The sequence below is a fragment of the Taudactylus pleione genome, unplaced genomic scaffold (assembly GCF_031769625.1).
Source record: "Taudactylus pleione unplaced genomic scaffold, aTauple2 ptg001041l, whole genome shotgun sequence".
In the NCBI taxonomy this organism is placed as follows: Eukaryota; Metazoa; Chordata; class Amphibia; order Anura; family Myobatrachidae; genus Taudactylus; species Taudactylus pleione.
In genome coordinates, this window is record NW_028285442.1 from 788,678 (window position 1) to 815,725 (window position 27,048).

A 27,048-nucleotide genomic window follows, 5' to 3' on the forward strand; every position below is an offset into this window, starting at 1 on the left:
AACTTACCAGCGATGCACGGCCACGTATGGACGATATCATTATAATGATAATATAATATAATGATTATAATTATAATGATATCGTCCATTGCCCATGCATACCGGTCAACTTACTGGATATCTAGCAAGTTACTATAGGGACCCGCGATCGACGACCGCGGGTTGCTATAGTCGGAAAGTTGGTGGTGTGCTGGATGATCGATAGTGATCACCCAGCAGACCAGGGAGGGTGCATAATGATCTGTCAGTGATATCGTATCGCTGACAGATCGCTGCGTGCGTACCCACCACCACACTACAGTTGGTCCTGTAATCAGAGTTTTGAATTTGTTGGGTCAGCAAATTTCCCCCTCAAACTGTTTTACTCAGAGGTGTAATATTTACTTGTGAAGTGATTTATATAGCTCTATGTCATAACCACTTGCTTTTGTCCTAGGTTTCCAACTAATGATACTAATGAACGAGTCACTAAAGATAAAAAAAAGCAGTGAAATAGACCAGAAATAAATCCAAGATGACTTATCTGCCATTTGGGAAATCAGGAGACTTTAAATATTTGAAGGAAGATATGGATCAACCAACCAGAGAAGTATCGGAGAGCAGAAAATCCCTAGAGATCAGGACTCTGCATCCTTATAATCTTATGGAGGCAGGAGATTTTGCTAGCAATCCTTTAGCTGGCAAGTGCATATATGACTGCAGTACAAACTCGGCCTGAAGGTGACTAAAAAATATGTACCATTCATTTTGGAAGAGAATTTCGTCTCTCCAGCATGTTGGTCAATTATCGCTTATCTCTGTCAGATATTAGAAATATCTGTCAGTTTATAAGTGGTAAACGACGAACGATAGTTTTAATGAAAATTAATAGAAACATAAAAAAAAATCCACTCCCTGAATGATGTCATGCAAAATATCGTTCGTCGTTTGCAAAACTCTGTCATGTACATGACAGCTATCTGTCACTGCAGCCCCAGGAATTTTCAAGGGATAAATCTTTTGTCTTTCATAGTAGAGAAAGATCTGCTAATGGATAGGCCCCTTAACTGCAAAGAAAACTAATTAGTAGAAATGAGACTGACATTCATTTACATTTTTTGGATGTGTGGTCACTACCAACCTTTCCCCCAGTACTTTGACTCTAGATGTAACATTGGGAGAACCATGGAACCTGAAGTTTGCTCAAGCTACAAAATTCACCTAATGCATCTAATCTCAAATAAGGTGAAACAGTTACAGGGACTTTTTCCAATTTATCCTGCTCAGGTTTGCCAGTAAACGAAGGCCCACACGCCAAATGAGGGTCACAACCTGCTACAAACCAGCCCAGGATTCCTCCGGAGCTCCGAACACCTCTGTCCGAAGTTCAGAGGTAAAAAAAATGCTTGGCGCAGTCTGGTGACGTCACTCCTGGGCCGGACCTATCTATAGCTTCGTCCCCAGTCTACATAGACTCCACCGCTGGCTCATGAGGGTATGTGGGTGACTGCCGCTGGCTCATGAGGGCGTGTATAGGTGCCTACACACCCCAGCAGCTCCCCGGCAGTCGCGGACACGATTTGGTGTTGAAAACTGTCCAATGTATCAAACGATATATCGTGGACTTCGTAGAAACAGAGATAACAAAAGGTAAGTTCTTACCATATCTCTTGTTTTCTACTTCAGGGTCCACAGGGTTGACCTTGGGGATGTCCCAAAGCAGTTCAACTAAGGGCGGGGACGCTCCTGTGCTGAAAGGAGCACCCGGCGCCCAAAGGATGCATCCTGAGAGGCGAAGGTGTCAAACGCATAGAACCTCAAAAACGTTTGAATTGAAGACCAAGTGGCCGCCCTACACAGCTGAACAGCAGAAGCGCCACGTCTAGCAGCCCAAGGAGGACCCACAGAACGAGTGGAATGAGCCTTAACAGAGGCTGGCACAGGTAAACCCTCCTGTGCATAAGCCTCACAAATAACGGAACGAAGCCAATGGGCTAACGTTTGTTTGTTGGCAGGCCAACCCCTCTTGTGAAAACCAAAGAGGATAAACAAGGAATCAGACTTCCTAACCGAAGCCGTCCGGTCCACATAGATTCTAAGCGCCCGGACCACATCTAAGGAAGTCTCACCAGCTGAAAGATCAGGGGACTGAAAAGCTGGCACAACAAGTTCCTGATTAATGTGGAACTTCGAGACCACTTTGGGCAAAAACTCAGGACGAGTGCGGAGCACCGCTCTGCCCTTTTGAAAAATCAGGAAAGGAGGGAGACAGGAAAGCGCCCCCAATTCAGACACCCTCCTGGCAGAAGCAATTGCCTGGAGAAAAACAGTCTTAAATGTCAGCCACTTGAGCTCCATCGACTCAAGAGGCTCAAACGGAGGACCCTGCAGGACCCGCAGAACCACCGCCAAGTCCCAAGGAGCCACAGAAGGCACAAAGGGAGGCTGGATCCTGAGAACACCTTGGAAAAAGGTGTGAACATCCGGCAGTATTGCAATCCGCCGTTGAAACCACACGGACAAGGCGGACACATGAACCTTCAGAGATGCAAGGCGTAAGCCGAGGTCCAATCCTGATTGAAGAAATTCCAAGATCCTAGAAACACGGAACACCTGAGGATCATAATGTCTGGACTCACACCACTGAAAGTAAGTGTGCCACACCCTGTGATAAATCCGTGCTGAAGCAGGCTTGCGTGCCCTGAGCATGGTACCAATAACCGCACTGGAGAAGCCCCGAGACCTCAAAACGGCTGTCTCAAGAGCCACGCCGTCAAAGTCAGCCGACCCAGATCCAGGTAAAGGCAGGGCCCTTGAGACAACAGGTCCCGACGCTGAGGAAGAAGGTACGGCGCGTCGATGGAGAGGCTCCTGAGATCGGAGTACCAAGGCCGTCTGGGCCACACCGGAGCTACGAGCACGAGCGTGCCGCCGTCCTGCTTGAATTTCCGCAGAACCCGAGGAAGTAGGGATATTGGAGGAAACAGATACACCAGGTGAAACGTCCATTTCACCGACAGCGCGTCCACCAGACTTGTGCCTGCGTCTCTTGTCCTTGACCCATAAACGGGCAACTTGTGATTGTGACGGGAGGCCATCAAGTCCAGCTGCGGCAGTCCCCACCTGTCCACGAGTAGCTGAAACACCTCTGGGTGAAGCGACCATTCCCCGGGATGCACGTCGTGACGGCTGAGGAAGTTCGCTTCCCAATTGAGGACTCCGGGGATGAAGACCGACGAGATCGCTGGAATGTGACACTCCGCCCAAGTCAGGATGCGAGACACCTCCGACATCGCTGCCCGACTGCGAGTTCCTCCTTGGTGATTGATATACGCCACCGTGGTGTCGTTGTCGCACTGCACCTGTACCACCCTTCCGTGAAGAACGGGACCGGACGACTGCAGGGCCCTGTATACTGCCTGCAGTTCCAGGATGTTGATGGGGAGAAGTGCTTCCTCCGCAGACCAACGACCCTGGAGAGAAAATGAGCCGGTCACTGCCCCCCAACCCCGGAGACTGGCATCCGTCGTGAGCAGGACCCAGTCCGGGATCCAAAAGGGGCGCCCCTCGACCAGATGAGCTGTCTGAAGCCACCAAGCCAAAGAGTGCCGAACCTCCGGAGACAACACCAGCACCTGAGAGCGGATACGGTGAGGGAACCCGTTCCATTCCGATAGAATCAGCCCCTGCAGGAGCCGGGAATGGAACTGGGCAAATTCCACCATGTCGAATATCGACACCATGGACCCCAGAACTCTCATAGCCGAATGGACCGACAGGCGGCGACTGCTCAGGCAACTGCGTATTCGCAGCTGTAGGGAGGCGACCTTCTCCGGAGTCGGGAAAATCCTTTGCTAACGCGAATCCAGCAGGGCTCCCAAATGAACCATCCGCTGTGATGGAATCAGGGAGGACTTTTTCCAATTTATCAACCACCCGTGTGCTTGCAGGCAAGCGATCGTCAGGTGGAGATGTTGAAGCAGTACCTCCGGGGAGCTTGCCAGCAACAGGAGGTCGTCCAGATACGGCAGCAGCCGTACATTCTGGTTTCGAAGATGTGCGGCCATGACTGCCATAATCTTCGTGAACACCCTCGGTGCAGTGGAGAGACCAAAGGGTAGCGCTCGGAACTGATAGTGGTGTTGAAGGATAGCGAACCTCAGATACCGCTGGTGCAAAGGTGCTATCGGTACATGGAGGTAGGCGTCCTGGATATCCAGGGACACCATGTAATCCCCCGGTTCCATCGCCAGGATGATGGAACTTAACGTTTCCATCCTGAACTTGGGAACTCTGAGGAATTTGTTCAGAGACTTCAAGTTGAGAATAGGGCGATGAGAACCATTGGGTTTCTGCACCAGAAACAGAGGCGAATAATACCCCGTCCCTCGTTGTGATTGAGGAACCGGAACAATGACCCCTGCTTTCAGCAAGGACTCTATAGCCTCCTGAATCTGTAACGCCTTGGTCTTGTCCTGAGGACTGGTGCAGAAAAACTGGTGGGGTGGTCCCGAAAAGACAGGGCGTACCCCTGGGAAACCACTTCTCGAACCCAGGCATCCGTGGTGGTATTGTGCCAGCACTGGGCAAATAGAAGAAGTCAGCCTCCCACTCTGAGGTCCCCCAGAGGGAGGCCCGTCCCATCAGGCCGCAGGTTTATCTTCCTGCTTGGAAGAAGGGCGCCGAGCACTCCAGGCTTGCTTCTTGGGTTTAGAGGCAGTCTTACTCGCAGACTGTCTCGGGAAGGACTGACCTTTTGCCTTACCCTGAACCCGAAAGGAACGAAAAGCCGAACTCCGAACCTTAGCAGGCAGTGCCGCCGATGGGAGGAAAGCCGACTTGGATTTAGCAAGGGTATCCACTATTTTGTCCAAGTCCGGACCAAATAGTAATTCTCCATTGAAAGGTAAGGCCTCCAGGCCTTTCTTTGAAATCAGAGTCCGCTCTCCAGGACCGCAACCATAAGGATCGGCGTGCAGACACCGCTGCAGCCGATACCCACGAAGTCAGCAAACTAGCATCTAAAGAAGCTTCCCCAATGTAAGAAGCAGCGTCCCTCATCTGTCCCAACAACGCCCTCTGGACATCCGGAGCGTCGTCCGGGAAGGTATCTTCCAATGCATTGGCCCACCCCTCAATGGCCTTGGCCACCCAGGAGATGGTCATGGACGGTCGGGCCACCGCCCCGGAGAGGGAGTAAATAGACTTTAAGCAAGTCTCAACTTTCCTGTCCGTGGGATATCGACGGTAATGGTAAGGTAGCGCCCCGAGTTAAACGGGTGACATGGGAATCCACCGCCGGTGGAGTTTCCCATTTTTTACAATGTGCCTCAGGGAAGGGATAATTAGCAGCCAACCGCTTCTGAGGAAGGAATCTCTTACTGGGCGCCTGCCAAGCTACCGTCATATGATCCGTCAACTGATCCGACAGGGGAAACACCGCAGAAGCCACCTTAGTTTTTTTGAAACTAGGAAACTTCGACTTAGGAACCGGTGCCTCATCCTCTATAAGAAGAATGTCTCGCCCTAACCAGTGCTCGCACATTAATGGACAACTTGGTATCCATTTCCTGGACCGAGGTGTCCGAGTCAGTGTCATCAGGGACCTCCCCATCATCTGAGGAACCCTCTGAGTCCGATACCTGAGCCGCCCGCACCATGAGTGGGCGTTTTGAAACCCTAGAAGGCATGTCAGTCTGCAACATTGACTGTAAAGCCGAGGATGCGGCCGCCAAATTTTGCACGGAGTTGGAGAGCACATCCACCCAGGGTGGAGGAGTCGCCATAGGGGCCTGAAAAGGCTGCTGCGGCACAGGGGAAGCCTGTATATACATAGGCAACCCCGCATATGGACCCACAGACTGAGACCCAGGAGGACTCCGCAATAACTGCGGGACACCCGGGGAATGGGGGATGGTCGGCTGGGGTAATGCCCTAGTAGGGAGAGCAGTCGGGACCGACAGATGGTCCGCAATATACACCAGCACTTGAGAAAACATCGCCCACGGTGGTTCCTGCGTCAGAGAAGGTCTGGATGGGCCAGGAGCCACCTGGCACCAACTACACAGGCCATCCTGTGACAAATCCTGCCTATCCACTACTGCAGAACAGCATCCACAGGAGGCCAACACCGGAAGCACTGAGCGCTCAAGCTCCTCGTCTGACATGACAGAATATATTATATATCTGGCAACAGAGCAGAAGTAAACGCACTCACCAGTGTGTTGAACAACAGCTCACAATATGGCACTGTGTCGCACACAACTGTATGTGACGAACCTCACAAAAACGTGATTTATATAGGTGAGGTCTGTAGAAACGCCCCTCCCCCACACACCTGTAGGGCTTGTAGGAGAAGTAAAGGGATAGGTATAAGCTGACAGTAAGCGGAAAATAAGCACAGACAGGCAGCACTAGCAAAAGTCACATACCATGCAGAGAAGATATACTCACTGTACCTTTCCACTACAATCAAACTGCCCAGATTCAGTGTCTGGGAGGGCTATAGTGCTGTGTACACTGTCCTTAAATCAGGGGAGAGGTACACAGGGGGACCGGTCCGCGTGCTCCGAGATCTGCGTTGCCACAAAGAAAATGGCCCCCAGAGACCTCAGAGGAGTGGCCGAAGAGTCTGCCGCTCAGCGACGCCAGACTACGTGCTGAAAGGCGCGCTGAGCTGAGGAGAGGAGCCGCTGAACAGGGAAGGCTTCCTCCCCCGGCTGGCCATAACCCCAGTCGGCGCCAGTCGGGGATCAGAGCGGCAGCGTGGGCGTCTGTATAGACAGCCCTTCGCTGCCGTCTGTAGTAAAAAGAGAGACTAAAACAAATAAAAATCTACTCTAAAATAAACAGCTTCTGGGGGATGCTCCTGCCGGGCACCAACTTACACTGAGGTGCCTGTGGCTCGGGGGCGGGGTATAGAGGAGGACCCAAGTGCATCCTGGGAGCTAAAAGCTTAACTGTGTGGTGCCCATGGATCCTGATCCAGCTATATCCTCAAGGTCAACCCTGTGGACCCCCTATGGACCCTGAAGTAGAAATCAGTGTTATCACCAGGAAACATTAGTTGCTGGGTGGCATTAAGAAGTAGGGGGAAAGGAGACAATGAATATTATCAAGACTCTTATTGATATTGGTTACTTGCTGGCTGGATACAGATCTAATTGTGTACAGCAGTTGAGACACACAGTGTACATCTGCACCCTCCACCTGCCCTCTCTGTAATGTAACTGCTGTCCAAACAGCACCCTGCCTTTTAAAGAGGGGGAAGAGATCTCATGGGAAGGCTCCGTCACAGTCATGTAAGCGCAGTGAGACCTATTTTGTCTGGCAGACCCCTAGAGCAGCATTAAGCTATTAGGCTTGAAAATAAAATAAAAAAAAAAAAAAAGCCAAGCAGAGCACATGTGAAATTATGCCTGGGGAGAACATTGCAATTCATGCTCTCTTCCTCTTGCTAATGTACACAGCCATCCATGGCACTTCAGAAGAGCTCCCTGAATGAACTTACATAGAATGGCTATGGACAGACAAAGTGTTCTAGAGAACAGCACCTCTTTCTAAAATGTGAAGAACTTCTACATGAGGATTCTCTAAAGGAGAGCTATCCTGTGTCTAGGACAAATTAAGGCAGCTACAAGGCTGTAAATTACAGTCAGTATTCCCTCCCATTGTAGCCATCTAGTTCTCCCTCCCTGTGCAGTCCCTCAGAAGCAGCAGCTAGTGTGATTGACAGGCTGCTCAGATCCTGTGTGGAGACTATGGAGAGCACACTTTCATAGGCTCCTCCCCTTTCTCTGCAGCATGATAGTGACTGACTATACCGGACAGCGCTGCTGATTGGTCAGAGCACGTCATAAGGAATCCAGACCCCAGTATCGCTCCAGAAATAAGTGTACGCAAGTACAGGCGATGCGATCATACGCCGTTCGGATGCATCTTCAATTGCTCCAGAAGGGGAATAAGCTAAGCGTTCTCATAGGACAGAGGTTCCCAAACTCGGCCATTACAGTCCACTTTTTAAGGTTCTCTCCATGCTTGAGCACAGGTGACTTAATTAGTAACTAAGTCAATTTGATTTAACCACCTGGACTCAAGCATTGATATCCTTAAACCGAGAAATGCAATAGTGGAGTTTGTGAACCTCCGAAATAAGCAATAAGTGAATGTGTTGCGACTGCATTTCAGGCAATGCAGAATGGGACAGAAGCATAGATATATATTTTCAAATATATCTTTTGCACCAAGGATAGAGCTGGTATAAGTGCAAATTGATGATTAGGACAGGCATTCAACATAGCATACATATAGGAGGGGTTGGGTATGAAAAAACGGCGGTTGAACGACTATTGAAAATCCCGACGCCGGCTGGTAAGTACCCTATCCCTCTCGGGGGAGTTCCTAACCCTAACCTACACCGGTGGTTCCTAACACCCCCCATACCCCCTTCCCGCACCCTAAACCTAACCCTCCCAGGGGGGTGCCTAACCCCCTCTCCCCTCTGCCTAACCATCTTGGGGCGTGCCTAACCATAATTTTCCCCCAGGGGCCCTAAAGCTAACCCCCCAATCCCCAAGACGCAGTGGATACTTACCCAGATCCTTCGTTTGGGATATCGGCATGGGCATTTTGCCGGGCGGCGGCATTCCGGCGTCTGTATTTTGACAACCAGCATCCCGTCCGCTGGCATATGCACTACATCCCAAATAGGAGAGGTTCTCTCACAAAGATACATACAACTCAGCGTGAGAGACTATACACATTTAGTTACTTGCACAAAGTAAAGGAGCCATTATGGCAGACTTCTATTCAGCTTCATCTCAGGCCCCATGTGCCTAAATAGGCATAATCCAACTATAGAAATCAGAAGTTATACTTATTCTGTTTAAACTGTAGGATTACTTTACAGAACCCATAGTAAATAGTGTCGAAGTTGAATAATTTAGTGAGACAAGTTCAGTTTAAAATTTAATCGCAGCGACGCCATCTTGCGAATGGCCGCAAGACTCCATTTTGGAAATGAGATCGCAAGGCACCATTTTGTGTGGTCAGCATTAATACAAGTTATAACCCAGCAGCTAAGAACAGATGGCAATGTTTTTGTTTACCTACCAAGGGCAACGGGAAAAACCAGCTGTCTGAGTAGAAGTAAATAAGAAGAGACAATGGGTATTTTTACATACAAATTGGGAATCCCTGGATGCAGATAAAGTATAGTTGTGGCAATTGTAATATAATATCTACACAATTGGATTTGCCTGAATCCTAGACAAGATGGCTCCAAATCCCACAGTTTGAGGTGATAATACATTTGCACTTCACACAAGAGTCTGTGAGAACAAAAGAGGTTTTGTTTTCCTTTGAACACAGCAGGTGGGGGCCTGCTGACAGAGGGCATGTAGAATTACAACCCTCAGCCATCCACACTGCTGGATGTTCACTTCGTGTATGAGAGATTATGCACTTAAATCTCACCCATTAATAACTAGCGTCCTTATATCAAACCCCGAATACACACACACTACATATTCGCACAGGTTCCATAAGCATCAAAATGTATGATTCAAGGTGGTTAAGTTAGTTTAAATGCTAAGAAATAGAGGTTTTTGATATCTAAGGTATTATACATGATAAGCAAGGTATGTTTGGTCTCGTTCTGATGCGTACGCTTTTTACAGAATCCTGGTGTTATCGGTGGAGAGATCGCATCATGCAAACTCAAGTTACAGATCGCAGAACTTATAAGCAACAAAATGTTTTAGTTGATGGAATGTTACAGGAGGCATTACCAGAAAGACCCCGGCTGTTAGAGGCAGGGAAAGTCTATTTGAAACAACCTGTTAAATGTGTTGTTACATATGCTCCTCCTCTGGGAACCAATGAGATCAGCAGGAAGTTTCCCCTTTGTCCTGTTTCAGTCTGGGGGGGAATAAATACATGTGTCCAAACACTGGTTTGCCAGTTCATGCTGAATTTTGGGTGAACTGAGGATATCTAGTCAGAAGTCTATCTCTGGGTCCAGAGGCGCAGCGTATGTATAACCGTACTTGATCTGTATTATTTCCTTTTACGCCTAAATTATGTATGTATAGATTGCGTGTAACTGACTGTACTTTTACCTGAATAATACTTGTGTGTTGGAACCACAGATTCCACTCATGTCTTTATTTGCGGTCATACTGCATACGCAATTAGCGTTGTGTTTAGAGGTTTATAGGCAGGTTTTGTCTTAGAGGTTCTAGGCAGGTGAATCTTAGAGGTTTATAGGCAGGAATGTATTAAAAGGTTTATTTACAAATTCAACAATAGGTTATGTATTTTAGATTTAGAAACAAACATGGAAATACTGATTTACCTGTTGCGTTTGCGGCATGCGATCTAACAGGTAACTTAGATTTTTCCATGGTCGCTGCACCTTTCATAAATGCAATGCTGTAGGAATAAATAAAAAGTGGTTTATTGCAATACATAAGCAATAGAACAGGTGTGCTAAATAGTACATTGACAGATGACCACGTGGCTGCCAATCACCGCTGAAGCGCCACGTCGAGCTGCCCACGAAGGAACCACAGACCTAGTGGAAGAGCTTTAAAAGAGGATGGAACAGGAAGAACTGTGAATCCATCCTGCCAAAGCTAGCACAGTGGCAGGCCAACCCATTTTATGGAAACCAGAAAGGACAAAACCGAGAGTCTGATTTCTTAAATGGACTGGTACGGTCAACTTAAATTCTTAGAGCCCGTACCACATCCAAAGAGGCCTCACCAGCAGAAAGGACTGGGGAAGTAAAGGCAGGTACTATAATTTCCTCATTGATGTGGAAACTAGACACCACCGTAGGTACAAAACCAGGGCAAGTGTTCCTAGGAAAGATGAGAAAGAGGGAGGTCTACATGACAGAGCCCCCCATTCTGAGATCCTACCGGCCAAATCAATGGCCAGAAGGAATACATTCCTAGCCATAAGCCATTTGAAGTCCACTGAGCCCAGTGGATCAAATGTCGAGAGCCCTAAAGACCACAGCCAAATCCCAAGGAGCCACAGGAGGAACAAAGGGATGCTGAATATAATGTATACCCTGCACAAAGGTGCGGACATCAGAGTAGCAATCCTATGATGAAACCAACAGGGCAGAAACCTGCACCGTCAGGTAAGCAAGGCGAAGACCGTTATCTAAGCCCACCTGTAGGAAAGCCAACACTCTGGATATCCGGAATACCCGAGGAGCAGAGCCTGTAGGGCGACACAACTGAAAGAAAGTATGCCATACCTGATGGTAAATTCTTGCAGATAAAATCTTCCGAGCTCTTAGCATGGACATAGGCCCTGTTAACTATAGAGCTGGGAAAACTCCTAGACCTTAAGAGGGCAGTCTCCACCGCCACCCGGCAAGGACAGACAACCCAGGTCTGGGTATCAGCCAGGATCCTGAGACAACAGGTCTGGTCGTAGAGGTAACAGCTTCGGAGTGTTAACTGAAACACTCCAAAGATCTGAGTAATAGTGCCGTCTGGCCCACGCGCGAGCTATCAGCAGGAGCGCGCCTCCTTCTTGCTATTACTGGAAGAAGGGATAACGGAGGGATGAGGTACACAACTTAGTAGGTCCACTGGACCAACATACGTCTACCATAAGAGTCTCATCTCTGAAAGGCTCCACTTGTTCACCAGAAGATTGAACACCTCCTGATGAAGAGGACATTTCCCTGAATGCACATCCTGACGGCTGGGAAAGCCTGCTTTCCATCTGAGGATTTCTGAATGAACACTGCCGATGACGGCAGGGATATAGCCTTCCACCCAAGCCAGAATTTGGGACACCACTGTTAGTGTCGCCCGACTTCGGGAACCACCTAGGTGGTTTACATAAGCCATCATGATGGCGTTGTCAGACCGTACCTGCACGGTATTTCCGTGGAGGACCTGTCCTGCATGCTGGAGAACCGTGAATACTGCTCAGAGTTCTCAGATGTTTATGGGAAGCGCAAAAACTACTGGTGTCCACCTGCCCTGGAACAAGTGTGGACCCGTCACTGCTTCCCAGCCACGGATACTGGCGTCCGTTGTCAGAAGGACCCGGTGCGCAATCCCAAAGGGGGTGCCCCTTGTTTAGGTAAGCTTTCCGCAGCCACCAGGCCAGAGAAAGACAAACCTTTGGGGAAAGCACTATTGACTTTATCCTATGGGGCAACCCATCCCATCCGGAGAGGATCAATTTTTCTAGAGTGACACTGGGTACTCTCCACCATATCGAACAGCGACACCTTATGGAGCATCCTCTGTGAAGAATCAGAGAGGACCATTTCCAGTGTATCAGTCAGCCCTAACTTAGCAACACAGATATTGTCCGTTGCAGATGGCACTGAAGTATCTCTGGAGACTCTGGTAACACCAGGTGGTCACCCGGATTGGGTAACAAGCGGACCCCCTGCATCTGCAGGTGGGCTGCCATAACTGCCATGACCCTGGTAAAACTGGAAATGCTTATCGACCACTGCAAACCTGAGGAAAAACACTGGTGTTCGAAGAAAATAGGGACATTCAGGTAGTCACCCTGAATATATCCAACGACACCACAAAATTCCCAGGCTCCATCGAGTGATGGAATGCAGGGTCCCCCTCCTGAACCAAGGAACCCTTAAGAATTTGTTGAAGGATTCGAGGTTGAGGATGTCCAGGTAAGACCCATTGGGTTTCCGTACCAGAAAGAGGATGGAGTAATACCTCGTTCCCCTTTGGGGCAACGGAATAGGTACTATAACTCCTACCTGGAGCATAGAGTGTAACACCCTCAAAAATTACAGGGCCTTGTCTTGAATTGACAGAAGACCTGTAATGAAAAACAGTCTGGGAGGCTTTTACCGGGAGGAGAGGACATACATTCAAGAAAATACTTCTCTTACCCCAGGGTCCTTGGAGGACAGACACCAGCACTGGGCGAACTGGAGAAGCCGGCCTCCAACTCTGGGGTCCCCCGAGAGGAGGCCCGTCCCCTGAGGCTGAAGGCTTATAGTCCAACTTGGGAGTAGGACGTCTTGTAATCCAAGCCTGTTCTTATGGCTGAGCAGATTTCCTGGCTACTGACTGTCTTGGAAATCTATATTTTAGACTTACCATGGCCTCACAGGGCCGAAAAGACAAAACCCCAGACCCCGATGGGACTGTAGCCGATGGCAGACAGGCAGACGTAGTTGCTGCCTGCGGGGCCACAATTGTGTCCAGATGAGGGCCAAACAGGACCTGTCCCGTAAAAGGCAAAACATTCCAAATGGAATCTGCGTCCGCTTTCCAAGAGCGCAACCACAGGGAGCGGCGAGCCGCTACAGCCGCCAAGCTGCTGCCGAGGAGATTCTGGAAAGGAGTAGGCTATATGTAAAGACTGTCTCATTATGAACGTGGCGAAGTCTCTGAGAATTTGCCACTATCCACCTGCTCTGCTGGAGAGTCAGTGTGCAGAGATCCAGTTACCTACCCAGCGCTCCATGGCTCTGGCCCCCCAGCACACGGCCATAGCCGGCCTGGAAGCCCCTCCAGCAAGGGAATAATTGGATTTTAGATATATTTGCACCTTGCAATGTGTAACCTCCTTCAAGGAGGACCTGGAGGGCATGGGCCACGTAACACTAGGCGTGTAACATGAGAATCTACCCGTAACGGTAACTCCCATTCGGAAAAATAATTATCCGCAAAGGGGTATGCAAAAGGTCAACCGTTTTTGAGGCTGGAACCGCTTACCCGGATTTTCCACGCCTCCTCTAAATGATCCACCTGACCAGATAGAGGAATTACAGTGGCAACACCCTTATCCTTCAAGAAGGCATAGTTGGATTTAGCCACGGGGATATGTAATAACCAAAGCCGCACGGACTGCCCGTATAAGGCCAGGTATATAGACTTTAGACCCAGACTACGCCTCCTTTGCACTAAGGGGCTCGTGTCTGAAAAAGTCAATAATGTCACCGTCATCAGACGTCATGTCCTTACCCGTCTGAGGCCCGAAAGGCCGTTTAGAAGGCCGAAATGGTGACTCCCCCTGTAAAACATCCATCAGGTGCTATACCATTTGGACAATAAATTCACCCACACAGGCTCCTGCGAGACCTGGGGGGGCGAAAAACAGGATACACTGGGGTACCATCAACTGCCCAGGGACCCCTGCATGTGATGAGACCACCACTCGCTGCGATAACCCCTATGGGGAAACGCAGGGAGCGTTGCCCACAAGGGCTGTAAGCATCTTAGCCAGCCGAGGGCGGTCCCTTTTTGTGCAGGCACAGTGACAGAAATGGGGCGTGATATACAATACAACATGCCCTCCATAAACCCTCACGTCTACATATCCCTCCGCTAACTGCACATGATATCAGTACATTATAGCTGGAAGAGGATATCCTCGTTCACTTTCAGACATGAGGATTGTGAACGGAGCGTATGTGACCTCCCACACAGAAAAACCACGTTTACTGTGAGGTAATAAACACCCTGCAACACCGCACCGCAAGGGCTGTAGCAGAAGAACAGGGATAGGAAAAAGGCTGATAGTCAGAAATGAAAGTACAGGCAAACAGCGCTAGCATTTAAGTCACATACAATGCACAGATAACATCCTGCATTACAAGCACTGTGATCAACTACACAGACCAGAGCCTGGTAGGAAACAGTGCTGCATACACTGACCTTAATTGAAGGAGAGGTATGCGGGGGACCCGAACCGCAATGGCACCTGTAACAGCTTCCAGCAGCGTTTGTCATTACCAGCACATGTAGTGAGAAAATGGCCACCGAGGAGCAGAGAGGAGGCGGGCCCGGGGGAGGAGCACTGACACAGCCCGCTCAGACCGCTGTGGAATGGCACTGTGCAGCGGGGGAGACGCCGGCTGTGAGACAGGGAAGGTGTTCTCCCCTGGCCTGCTATTAACCCCTTGGACGCCGCGCTGTATCGCACATGCTGCGGGCCGCTGTCCCTGGTGGTCTAGTGGAAGGCGCAGGATCAGTACCTGGCCCCACGCGCAGCCGGTCCCCAGGGAGCCCCCTGCCTGGGGACCAAAAAGGACTGTGTTACCGGCGGGTGCCCACCGCAGGACCCCGCCGCTTACCTTGTCCCCCGTGCATCCGGCCACAGTCCAGGTAGCCGGGGATCACCGCTAGCTGTGACCCCAGCTACCAACCAGCATCCCCGGATCAGTACCGGCGTTCTGGTACCGGCGGGGTGTAGGAGTGACAGCATGGACGTCAATACTGACTGTCCTATGCTGGAGCACTCTAGTTGTGCAGCCACAGCTGCAAAGAAATCTTCAGGGGCCTTGAAAAGACCCCCCTCTGTACGGTGCGACTGGTCCGGCCAGGCACCAACGAAAACTGAGTGGCCTGAGGCTCGGGGGCGGGGTATAGGAGAGGGACCCCAGTGCATCCTGGGAGGCTGAGAATTTAACTCTGTGGTGCCTGGATGTCTGCCGCCATCGCCTATACCCCAAGGTATCCTGTGGATACCCTATGGACCCTGAAGTAGAAAAAGAATTAAAGTATCTGCGCTGGTAATTTTATATATATATATATATATATATATATATGACACCTTGTTAATAAAACAAATATGTAATTTATTCAATAGTGAACTGCAGTTCAATATAACATACACACAACAAATATTAATAAAAATTATTGCCATGAATGATGCTAACAACTAAATGAATAGGGTGGTTGTTGCAAATGGATAGTGTCCAATTGTTCCCAAGGGCTAATATGTAGCCAGTAAATAAAATCCAGCAAATGACAATATTGTTAATATAAAAGAGGGGCCCAAGATAGGGAATATATTCAAGCTAATTGATGTCACAAATCGCTCACATCCCTATGTATAAAGTCCAGTGACTACAACTCCTAACCCAAGGGCTCACAGGAGAATAATTGAGCGGCAGTAAAGTGAGGCTGAGTCACACCGTTCGGGCGACTCCTGCCCGCACTGGGATGGATAGCGAGAGACCGTGGATGAAGGGTGCAACGTACCGGGTGCTGATGTATAGCTGAATGGCACCACGGAATCGGCTCCCACACACACCGCCGGCAGAAGGACAACAGCCCGTAGTAGAGGGGGCACCACGGCTGAGAAACCCCAGAGGACGATGGATACCAGCGGCAACAGGTGCGTGTCCGTCCTGACCGGCACAGAGGCCCGGCGGCTGAGCGGGATGGAGTCAGATGGCTGCTGGAACAAGTGAATTGCCGTTAACTTCACACACTCTTGGCTCCAAGTACTGAAGTGACTGCCAATTGTGCTTTCTGGTCGAGCTATCTGGGTCTCTGTGTGCTCAGCTCCCGGCAGCCGCCCACACCTACTTAGCGGCCATCTGACTCCATCCTGCTCAGCCGCCGGGCCTCTGTGCCGGTCAGGACGGACACGCACCTGTTGCCGCTGGTCTCCATCGTCCTCTGGGGTTTCTCAGCCGTGGTGCCCCCTCTACTACGGGCTGTTGTCCTTCTGCCGGCGGTGTGTGTGGGAGCCGATCCCGTGGTGCCATTCAGCTATACATCAGCACCCGGTACGTTGCACCCTTCATCCACAGTCTCTCGCTATCCATCCCAGTGCGGGCAGGAGTCGCCCGAACGGTGTGACTCAGCCTCACTTTACTGCCGCTCAATTATTCTCCTGTGAGCCCTTGGGTTAGGAGTTGTAGTCACTGGACTTTATACAAAGGGATGTGAGCGATTTGTGACATCAATTAGCTTGAATATATTCCCTATCTTGGGCCCCTCTTTTATATTAACAATATTGTCATTTGCTGGATTTTATTTACTGGCTACATATTAGCCCTTGGGAACAATTGGACACTATACATTTGCAACAACCACCCTATTCATTTAGTTGTTAGCATCATTCATGGCAATAATTTTTATTAATATTTGTTATATGTGTGTATGTTATATTGAACTGGAGTTCACTATTGAATAAGTTACATATTTGTTTTATTAACAAGGTGTCATATATATATATATATATATATATATATATATATAATTACCAGCGCAGATACCTTAATTCTTTTTTAATACCAGATAGGACCATGATAAAACATAAGTTGTAATACCTGGTATGGACGGAGAAAGTTCCTAAATGACTGCAGTCATAATTTCACACTATTCTCTTTTGTATTGTACTGCACAATACGTTCTTACCATTTTATTTAAAAGCTAGTGGAACACATCTGCAGGCTGCCAGATAAAATGTCTGTCGGCCTGACAGGCATTGTATCTGTCAGTGTATGCCCATCTTATGCCGGGCATACACTATACAATTATCTGTCAGATATCTGGCTGGTTGGAATGAAAATCTGGTAATGTATCGGAGCAAATGACAATCGACCATTTGCTCACAAGCACTGGAAAACAGACTAAAATGGTCGTTCAGACAAATTGGGTAAAACACATGAATTTAAACAAATTTGAACAATTGTTTTTTGTCCGTTTTCCAATGTTTAAGACCATAATATCGACTGTCATTTGCTCCCATACATTACCAGGTTTTCATTTTAACCAGCCATATTGGACAGATATCTAGCGTTCCCGCTAGGCTGTTTTAGCGGGGCGCGGCGCCCTGCCCTCCTCCTGGAGGGCAAAAAGCACCCTGCCCTCCAGGAGGTGGGCAAAAAGCACCCTGCCCTCACAGCCTGCGGGTGCTGTTCTCACCCGCGGGACGCAGTGTCTCGTGGGTGGAGAAACATGCGGTGACCCGGTCACCGCCGGAGAATAGACGGCGGGCGCATGCGTCCGGCATCTATTCTCCCTTTCTGCAACGCTTGGAGGCTGCCCGGCATGTCCGTAAGCGCCGGGCACGCCCCCAAGTATGACGAAAAGGGGACGCGTCTTATAGACACGCCCCCTTTTCATGAACACGCCCTTTTCGGGCGCACGCGCAAGGTTGCCCTCTCTAGCTCCGGCGCCCTGCCTGCCGCCGGAGCTAGAATGAACACTAGATATCTAACAGATAATTGTATAGTGTATGCCCAGCAGTAAGAAAGATGTTTCACCACAGGTGATGGCAATCATACATTAAGAGGGAAGTGCAGGAGCAAAGCCTATTGACCCTCCTGGAAGGGGTCATGTTGGGAGGTATGCAATATAGACTGTGGCGGAACTCCCGAAGACAATGGAGTCACTGGCCGCCGGCTGTCAGGGGGGCACCAGGCAGCAGAGGCACACAAATAAATCTATCTATAATTATAGATCCATCTGCAACCGTTGGCAGAGGTTATAGATGGATTTAGGGGCGGATTGGCAACCAGGAAAGTTCCAGTTCTGGTCCGGTCCTATAGCCCCCCTCAACCGGACTGCCTCACACTGCTGTCAAGCCATAGTTCCGGTACTTGCGTTCCATTAGGAACGCAAACTGGAAGTTATCATATGCTTTGGGCCGGCTAGCGGGGAGGGCTGTTGCTAAATAGCTGGGAGCAGCGGCCCTTACACCGCAGCTTCCAGTTGTGCCCCCCGCGCCAGGTGCTCTGTTTTGCTCACCCCCCGCTGTCGATGAAGCTGTTCAACTTCAGCCGATAGGAGAGTGGGCGGGGGTGGGGTACCTGGAGATGGTTTACCAGTTCGTCAGCGTCCTCTCCCTGGCCCTGAACAACTCTGTGCAGGTAAGCCGCCTCTCTCTACCTACTGTGTGCTCGCCACCCCCGGCTTCCTGTCTGTATGTCACACTCCTTGTGTGTGATCCCTCCCTGCTGTCATGTGTGCTGTGTGTAATGCATGTGCTCCCCGCTGCCATGTATGTACTGTGCTGTGTGTAGTGTGTGCTCCCTGCTACCATCTGTGTGCTGTGTGTAGTGTGTGCGCTCCCCGCTGCCATGTGTGTGCTGTGTGTAGTGTGTGTGCTCCCTGCTGCCATCTGTGTGCTGTGTGTAGTGTGTGCGCTCCCAGCTGCCATGTGTGTGCTGTGTGTAGTGTGTGTGCTCCCTGCTGCCATGTGTGTACTGTGCTGCGTGTAGTGTGTGTGTGCACTCTGCTGCAATGTGTGTACTGTGCTGCGTGTAGTGTGTGCTTCCTGCTACCATGTGTGTACTGTGCTGCGTGTAGTGTGTGTGCTCCGTGCTGCATGTAGTGTGTGCTTCCTGCTGCCATATGTGTACTGTGCTGTTTGCTTAATCCCGGCAAGGGTTAAATGACAGGCGTCAAAATGTCGACGCCTGTCATTTTGCATACGCCGGGAGACCGTCGCCCGGGATCCCGATCGAAGGGAAGCCGGGAGTGGACAGCCACGGGAGGGGGTGGGGGGGTTAGGTTTAGGGCTCCCGGGGAGGACTTAGGGTTAGGCACTCCCCCGGGGGACTTAGGTTTAGGCGGCGGGAAAGGGGGGGTTAGGTTTAGGCACTTAGAGGCGGGATTAGGGTTAGGCACTTGGGTGGGAGGTTAGCAGGGGCAGATTGGGTCAGAAAACCAGCCCGTGAACTTTATGGAAGCAGCCCTAGTGGGGGAGGGGTCTGTCAAAGGTGGAGGGCCTGATTCTAAATTGGACGCAGTTGTAGTTTTTCTTGCCTTTTTTGCTGAATCTGTGTCTGCGACCTTATGCTAACGCAACTACGCAGTCCTTCCCTGGTGTACATCTGAGTATGCAAGGACTGAGGGCCTGATTCAGAGCCGGATGCTCTTTGAAAGTGCTCGCTCTGAATCAGGGCGTCCCTTTTTTTTTTTTTTAAAGACGGCCTCCTGGCCGCTCGCATAGCTGTGGGTGACCACCCACAGCTTATGCGAGCGGCAAGGTGATGGTCGCTATGGTCAAGACCATCGGGCTTGCGACAAGACCCTTGTTGTAGGGCAGTGATTTTCAACCTTTTTGAACTCGCGGCACACCGAACAAGATTTTAAAATTGCCAAGGCACACCATCTGTCCCCCATGGAGAAAAACATTCAAATTGGTCCCCATGGGGGGAAAAACACATTCATAAGCCTCCCCAGAAAACAAAATTAAGCACATTGGCCTCCATATAAAACAAAAATAAAACACATTTGCCCCCATTTAAAAAAAAAAACAATCACACTGGCCCCCACAGAAGGCAAAATAATACACTGGTCCCCCAGACAGCAAAATAAAACACACTGGCCCACAAATGATAAAAAAAAAAAAATCACACTATCCCCCTCAGAAAGCAAAATAATATACATTGCTCCCACATAAAAAAAGCACAATTACATTGGCCCCCACAGACAGCAAAATAATATACATTGCCCCCACATGAAAAACACAATTACATTGGCCCCCACAGACATCAAAGTAATATACATTACCCCCCTACCTGGAGCTCCCTTTCCCTCGATAGCGCTAGATGCTCTTTTTCTGGGCAGATCTGACACCTTCAGTCCATCTGGTGCAAGCTTGCAGCAGCCTGTCACATTTACTGCTCATCAGCAGTGAGCAGTACTGTGCAGGCGGGGGCAGCGATGCGGCGTGCGTGACCTATGATGTCACGCGGCCGCGTCTCAATTGGTACGACTGAGCCACCTGGAAGAGCTCAGCGCTGCCCGAGCACAAAGTTAAAAGTTAAGCTGCGGGGGGCATCTCCGGGCGGCGATTCTCTCGCGGCACACTTAGGGACTGCTCGCGGCACACTAGTGTGCAGCGGCACGCCGGTTGAAAATCACTGTTGTAGGGTCTCGTGGCTGCAAACCCCAGTGGACTTCCTGTTCTAATAGGAAGTCCACCTACTGACATCACGAGTGATGTCAGTAGGGACGCCCACAAACGCAGGTGCTCCTTCGGGAATGCCTTTGTTTGTGTAGCCACCCCCCCGCCCACGAAACGGGGCAAGCTGTCGATCAACATTGACAGCCGCCCCTTTTGTAGTGAGTCCTGGAGCGAGAGAATTTCTCTCTCGCTCCGGGGCTCAAGCATGCGCAGTGTGGGACCATCGACCCGCTCGCGAGCAGGTCTGAATCAGGCCCTACTGTAGTGTGTACAGATGCTGCAACGCAAGCGCTGACAAAAAAAACATTGCACAAGAATAAAACACATTGTCACTCCAGCAAAAAAAAAAAACACACACACATTGGTCCCCACAGAAAAAAAACAATCATACATATTGGCTACAATAGGTAAATATAAAACACAATGGCCCACAGGTAAAGAATAAAATACGTCACCCCCCACAGGAAAAAAAATAAAACCTGGGACAGGGGTAGGGTGGGCATGGTATGTCCCTGGGAGTGGGGGTGTTTAGGTCTATGGGGCTTATAGATATAGCGGAATGTGAAAGATAAAGCAGAGGAGGATAGTGTGTAACAGAGGGTGGTGTATGTAGTAGAGGATGATAGTGTATATTAGTGGGTGATATACTGTATGTAGCAGAGGAGGATAGTGTGTAGCAAAGGGTGATGTAGCAGAGAGGATAGTGTGTAGCAGAGAGTGATGTAGCAGAGAGGATAGTGTGTAGCAGAGAGTGATGTAGCAGAGAGGATAGTGTGTAGCAGAGGGTGATGTAGCAGAGAGGATAGTGTGTAGCAGAGGGTGATGTAGCAGAGAGGATAGTGTGTAGCAGAGGGTGATATAGCAGTGGGGTACATTGTGTAGTAGACGACGATAGTGTATATTAGTGGGTGATATATGTAGCAGTGGAGGATAGTGTGTAGTAGAGGGTGATGTAGCAGAGAAGGATAGTGTGTAGCAGAGGATGATAGTGTTTAGCAGAGGATTATGTAGCAGGAGGATAGTGTGTAGTAGAGGGTGATAGGTGTATAAGAGCAGGACAGAGCTGAGTTAAGTGTATTATAATCACATTTACTACAGTGGTCCAGGGCAGAAGACTTACATATAAAGGGCTGTGCAGATCAGATTGTCTCGTGTGTGTAGTGAGATCGGCAGCTCTCCTCAGTAATCCCTGATACTTCATGTTAAAATATGTTCCAGTTCTAGCAAGCTGTCAGGTCCCGGAGCATGCTGGGAATTGGAGTTTCCCAAGCCACAGACTAGCACTCCGTGAATTGGAAAGAACACTACAACTCCCATGAGGCCACTGTTCATATGCAGAGCCAGGCATGCAGCAGCGTGCTGTACATACACACGAATCGGTAGAGCTAATAATGGATAAGGGTAATGGTGAGGACATCCCTGCAACACTACCTCGCTGCTCTGCTCCTGGAGCTAGCCTGAGTAGATGACTGTTGACAGCTTCCGGTTTGTGCAGAACGCAATTCAGGAAGCTTTGCAGCTGGCTCGGCCGATCTATGAGTATGAATGAGTGCAGGGTGAGCCGGTCCTGAAGAGAGGAGAATGGGACCGGCCCAGCGGGAACTCTCCCACTTTACCGGCGGCCCAATCCGCCCCTGGAGTTTAGGGTTAGGCATCCCTAAGGGAGGGTTAGGGGGTAGAATAGGTTAGTTTATACTTACCTTAAGGACGATTGTCGGCCTGCCGCTGCCGGGATTTGAACCAATCATACCGATTCCGTGTGTAGTGTGTGCTCCCTGCTGCCATGTGTGTACTGTGCTGTGTATGCTCCCTGCTGCCATGTGTGTGTAGTGTGTGCTCCCTGCTGCCATGTGTGTACTGTGCTGTGTGTAGTGTGTGTGCTCCCTGCTGCCATGTTTGCTGTGTGTAGTGTGTGCTCCCTGCTGCCATGTGTGTGTAGTGTGTACTCCCTGCTGCCATGTGTGTACTGTGCGGTGTGTATTGTGTGTGCTGTACTGTATGTAGTATGTGTGCTCCCTGCTGCCATGTGTGCACTGTACAAATGAGGGGGAGACTACACTAATAGAGATGTGGAATTATTGGGAGTAAGGGATTCTCCTACCCCTCAGTACTTATAGTAATGTAACATGCCCAGCATATCACCAACGCTCTGCTATCTTACGTTAGTTAATAACCACAGTTCAGATGGAATTTTAATCAATCAGAAGTTATCTTTATTATAAAGTGCTTTATCGTTTTCTGTAGTGGCCAATGTTTTTGTTTTTTTTACCTGTGTGGGCTGAAATGTATTTTTTTTCTTGTGGGATTTTATTCGTCTGCTCATGCGTCTGAGTTGAGCTGGCTGGAGAGACACTAGGGGCTGGCTGAAGAGACAGAGAAAGGGGGCCTGGCCGGTGAGACAGTGGGGGTTGGCTGGGGAGACAGAGGGGCTGGCTGGAGATACACTGGGGGATGGCTGGAGCTAGATACACATGGGCAGGGGGCTGGAGCCTACAGGGGGAGGGGGGGTATCACCACCTATTTTGCCTCCGGGCACCTGGTATGACCTTATGTCACTGAATATGGACAATACAGAAGCAATTTTGCTGAGCCATATACTGCAGGTACACGCCTACTGCACATTCAGTAGTGACACCATTGATATGTATAGTAACATAAGACAACAGCCATTAGCTACAGCAACAACGAACCCTCTGCATTAATTCCTTTGGACCATAAGTGGGAATGTGATCTATCCAGAAATCCCGGGAGGGGCGTATGGCTGCTGGGCCCAGTCACGGGTCACTCACTGCTTACAGCACAGAATCAGGTCTCAGAGAGTGCTGTCCCTCTGTCTCCGCGCCATGAGGAATTTTCAAACAAATCAGACGTCACTTCCGGACATGTGCAGAAAGGGGGTGAAAAAGATTTTTAAGAAACCTGGAATACCGGACCACCAGCTCCCTGCAGCGACCCCTGCCGTTGTGGAGCTGTCTGAGCGCGTGCCCGGCCGCGGGTCTGTGACTGTGTGACAGCTGTCACCGGGGAGGGACTGGGAGAGAGATACAGCCGGCTCCCCGTATGAGAGGAGACACACTCAGCCCTGCAGGGAGCCCGGTGCTGCTTTCTGTGCGGCTTGCTGCTGTCACACGGGCAGCCGTGCAGGTAGACAGAGGAGATGACTGCTGCTACTACTAATCTGTAACACTTGCTGCATACGTAGAAGGCAATATCACAGTATTACATATGATTATTAATAAATGACCCACTTGCCCACTGGTAAGTCAGTTTATTGATTAATAAAAAAATAAAAACACTTCACCATGTATTGTGCAGAATCTTCCAAAATTTAACTTTTGATTAGTTTACTTAGCAATCTTTCAGCCAGAATGGCGCTCTAACTACCTTAGCCAGCCCAAATGGGGAGCAGACAACCATAGCCAGCCCAAATGGGGTGCAGACAACCTTAGCCAACCCAAATGGGGTGCAGACAACCTTAGCCAGCCGTTTCGGCCCACCAAGGAGTGTCTGTGGTGCAGACACAGGTGCATGCTTTACTCATGCTTCCAGGAGGGAGCAGCCAGATCGGCATCACAGGGGGTGTGGACAGCAAAAGGAGGCGGGGACGGCCAGGCGATGTGTATTTGTGGGCAGGGCCACACGATCACGTAATTTTGGCTCCACCCCTGCTACACAATGCCGGTATTACAGGCATTGTGAAGCAGGGGGTGGGGCCAAAATGACGCGACTCAGCGTGAATCGTATCACCGCCCCCCCACCAGTTTAATGCCAAAAAATGCAAGATCATGTACTTGGGTCTGAAATATCCAAAGGCTAAATATAGTATTAATGGCACTATACTGGAAACTACTGAAGAGGAAAGGGATCTAAGGCCCTGATTCAGACCCACTCGCGAGCGGCTGTCCGCTCGCAAGTGGGTCGATGGTCTGCACTGCGAATGCGCACGACGGAGGGAGCTCCGTCGTGCACATGCGTGAGACGCGACGAGCGAAGGACTTTCCTTCGCTCGTAGTGTCTGATCAAAGGGGGCGTGCTGTCGATGTTGATTGACAGCACGCCCCCTTTGGTGGGCGTGCCGGGGGGCGTGCCTGTCAGATGGAGGCGTTCCCAAGGGAACGCCTTCCGTCAGAAGCCGGCCCCACTGACATCACTAGTGATGTCAGTGGGAGTGATTTTGGCTCTGATAGAGACAAAATCACTCCTGGCCTTGCGGTTGAGAAACTCAACCGCAGGCTTCTGCTCGCAGTCGCGATGGTCAAGACCATCGCGACCATCATCCTGCACGCTCGTGTATGCTGTGGGTGGTGACCCACAGCTATACGAGCGTCCAGGAGGACGCTCCATATTTATGGAGGTGGGCCCTGATTCAGAGCGAGCGCTCTGGTCAGAGCGTCCAGCTCTGAATCAGGGCCTAAGTCACTATTTCAGGTGATTAAAGGCAAGCAAACATTGTAACAAAGCAATGAGGAAGGCAAGTCAGATGCTTGGTTGCATAGGGAGAGGAATCAGTAGCATAAAGAAAGAAGTGATAATACTGCTGTATAGGTCATTGGTACATCCTCATCAAGAATACTGTGTTCAGTTTTGGAAGCCATATCTCCAGAAGGATATTAATACATTAGAGACTGTACAAAGAAGGGAAACTAAAATGGTGCAATGTCTACACCACAAAACGTACCAGGAAAGACTAAAAGATCTTAATATGTATAGTCTGGAGCAGAGAAAGGAAAGGGGGGACATGATAGAAACGTTCAAATATATAAAGGGTTTTAACAAGGTAAAGGAAGGAGATATTCTTCAAAGAAAGAGAAGTATTAGAACAAGAGGACATGTTCTAAAACTGGGGGGTGGTAGGTTCAGGGGAAATTTGAGGAAAAATTACTTCACAGAAAGGGTAGTGGACATGTGGAATAGCCTCACATCAGAGGTGGTAGAGGCTAATACAGTAGAGCAATTTAAACATACATGGGATAGACGTAAGGATATCCTTAAGAAGGAGTAAGGATTGATAAGGGTTGAGGTAACAATATGTTTAAAAATGGGGTAGATTAGATGGGCCAAATGGTTCTTATCTGCCCTCAAATTCTAAGTTTCTATGGCCTTCATTCAGAGGTGCTCGCAAGAAGCAAGTGCTCGTTCTGAATGAGGTCGGCCGCTTCATTTTTGAAGTGCGGCCTTCTGGTCATTTGGTAAGCTGTGGGTTACCATCCACAGCTTAACGACCGACCAGGTTGATGGTCGCGATGGTGAACACCATCGCGACCATCGGGGCTTGCGACGAGTCCCTAAGGTTGGGTCTCGGCAGCCGCAAGTCCCAGGGAGCTTCCTGCTCTGTTAGAGCAGGAAACTCCCCACTGACATCACTGATGATGTCAGTGCGGCCGCCCACAAAACGGTAGGCGTTCCTTAAGGAACACCTCCGTTTTGGAAACCACCCCCCCGGCCCGCCTACAAAACGGGGCGAGCTGTCGATCAACATCGACAGCCTCCCCTTTTGTAGAGAGCTCCGGAGCAAGAGAGTTTCTCTCTCGCTCCAGGGCTTGCGCACGCGCAGTGCGGCCGCTGCGCGTGCGCAGGGCTAACTATCGACCCGGTGGCGAGCACATCAGTGCTTGCAACCAGGACTGAATGAGACCCTATGTTACTAACTGTGAAGCTGGGTACACACTAGACGACTGTGTACCCAGCGATACTACCCTATGACGACCGACATATCGGGCGGTCCGTACACACTGGGTGATCTGGTGCCCGACTGCCCCATATGCCAGCCCCATTGCCTGATCTTCCTGCATGTACAAAAAATCAGGCGATGCGGCTGCCGACCCCACCGGAGTGCACACTACATGATGTAGTGCATACACTGCTCGATATTGACGATTTGTTGTTCTGATGCATCGGAATCGGCCAAATTGTTAGCAATATTGTGTAGGTGCCTTGATAGGCTGTGGTGCAGACACAGGTACAGGCTTTAGATGCATATATTAGGGGAAGCATTAGCCATGATTTTACCAAGCACATTGCAGACTGATATGCTGCAATGTGTGGAGTTTGTATGTTCTCTCCATATCTGAGCATATATCGCTGGATAATATGTGTGTACTATATATACTGTATATATAATTATTCTTTTGATAAAGCTTCACAGAACGGAAGCAAAATGCGTCAGTGGATTGCTACAAACGATTACAATTTGTGACAACTTGCCGGATACTATCTGAATATTGACTCCCTGATTATACAAGAGCCATCAGTGCTACGGTAAATTGGCTCTGGCCGGCCACGCTGAACTTGGACCATTACGGGGAAAGGTGAAGGTGGTCACAAGTGATTCATTGTTATAATACCTGGAGGTCTTTACACCAGCAGCCCTTTCCGAATTCTACGGAGTCCATCAAG

General features: G+C 49.7%; 1 protein-coding gene across 1 annotated transcript in view; it reads right to left on the bottom strand.

Moving 5' to 3' along the window:
* The window catches only part of LOC148454007 (small kinetochore-associated protein-like), a 69,270-nt gene extending 45,754 nt beyond the window's left edge, over positions 1-23,516 (bottom strand). Inside the window, exons 1-2 of the mRNA XM_088461359.1 lie at positions 23,343-23,516; positions 10,334-10,410 (exon numbers count right to left, since the gene is read on the bottom strand). Of these exons, the coding sequence (XP_088317485.1) occupies positions 10,334-10,400 (67 nt within the window). The 5' untranslated portion in view covers positions 10,401-10,410; positions 23,343-23,516. The remainder of the gene's footprint in view (positions 1-10,333; positions 10,411-23,342) is intronic.
* Between the last annotated feature and the right edge of the window lie 3,532 nt (positions 23,517-27,048).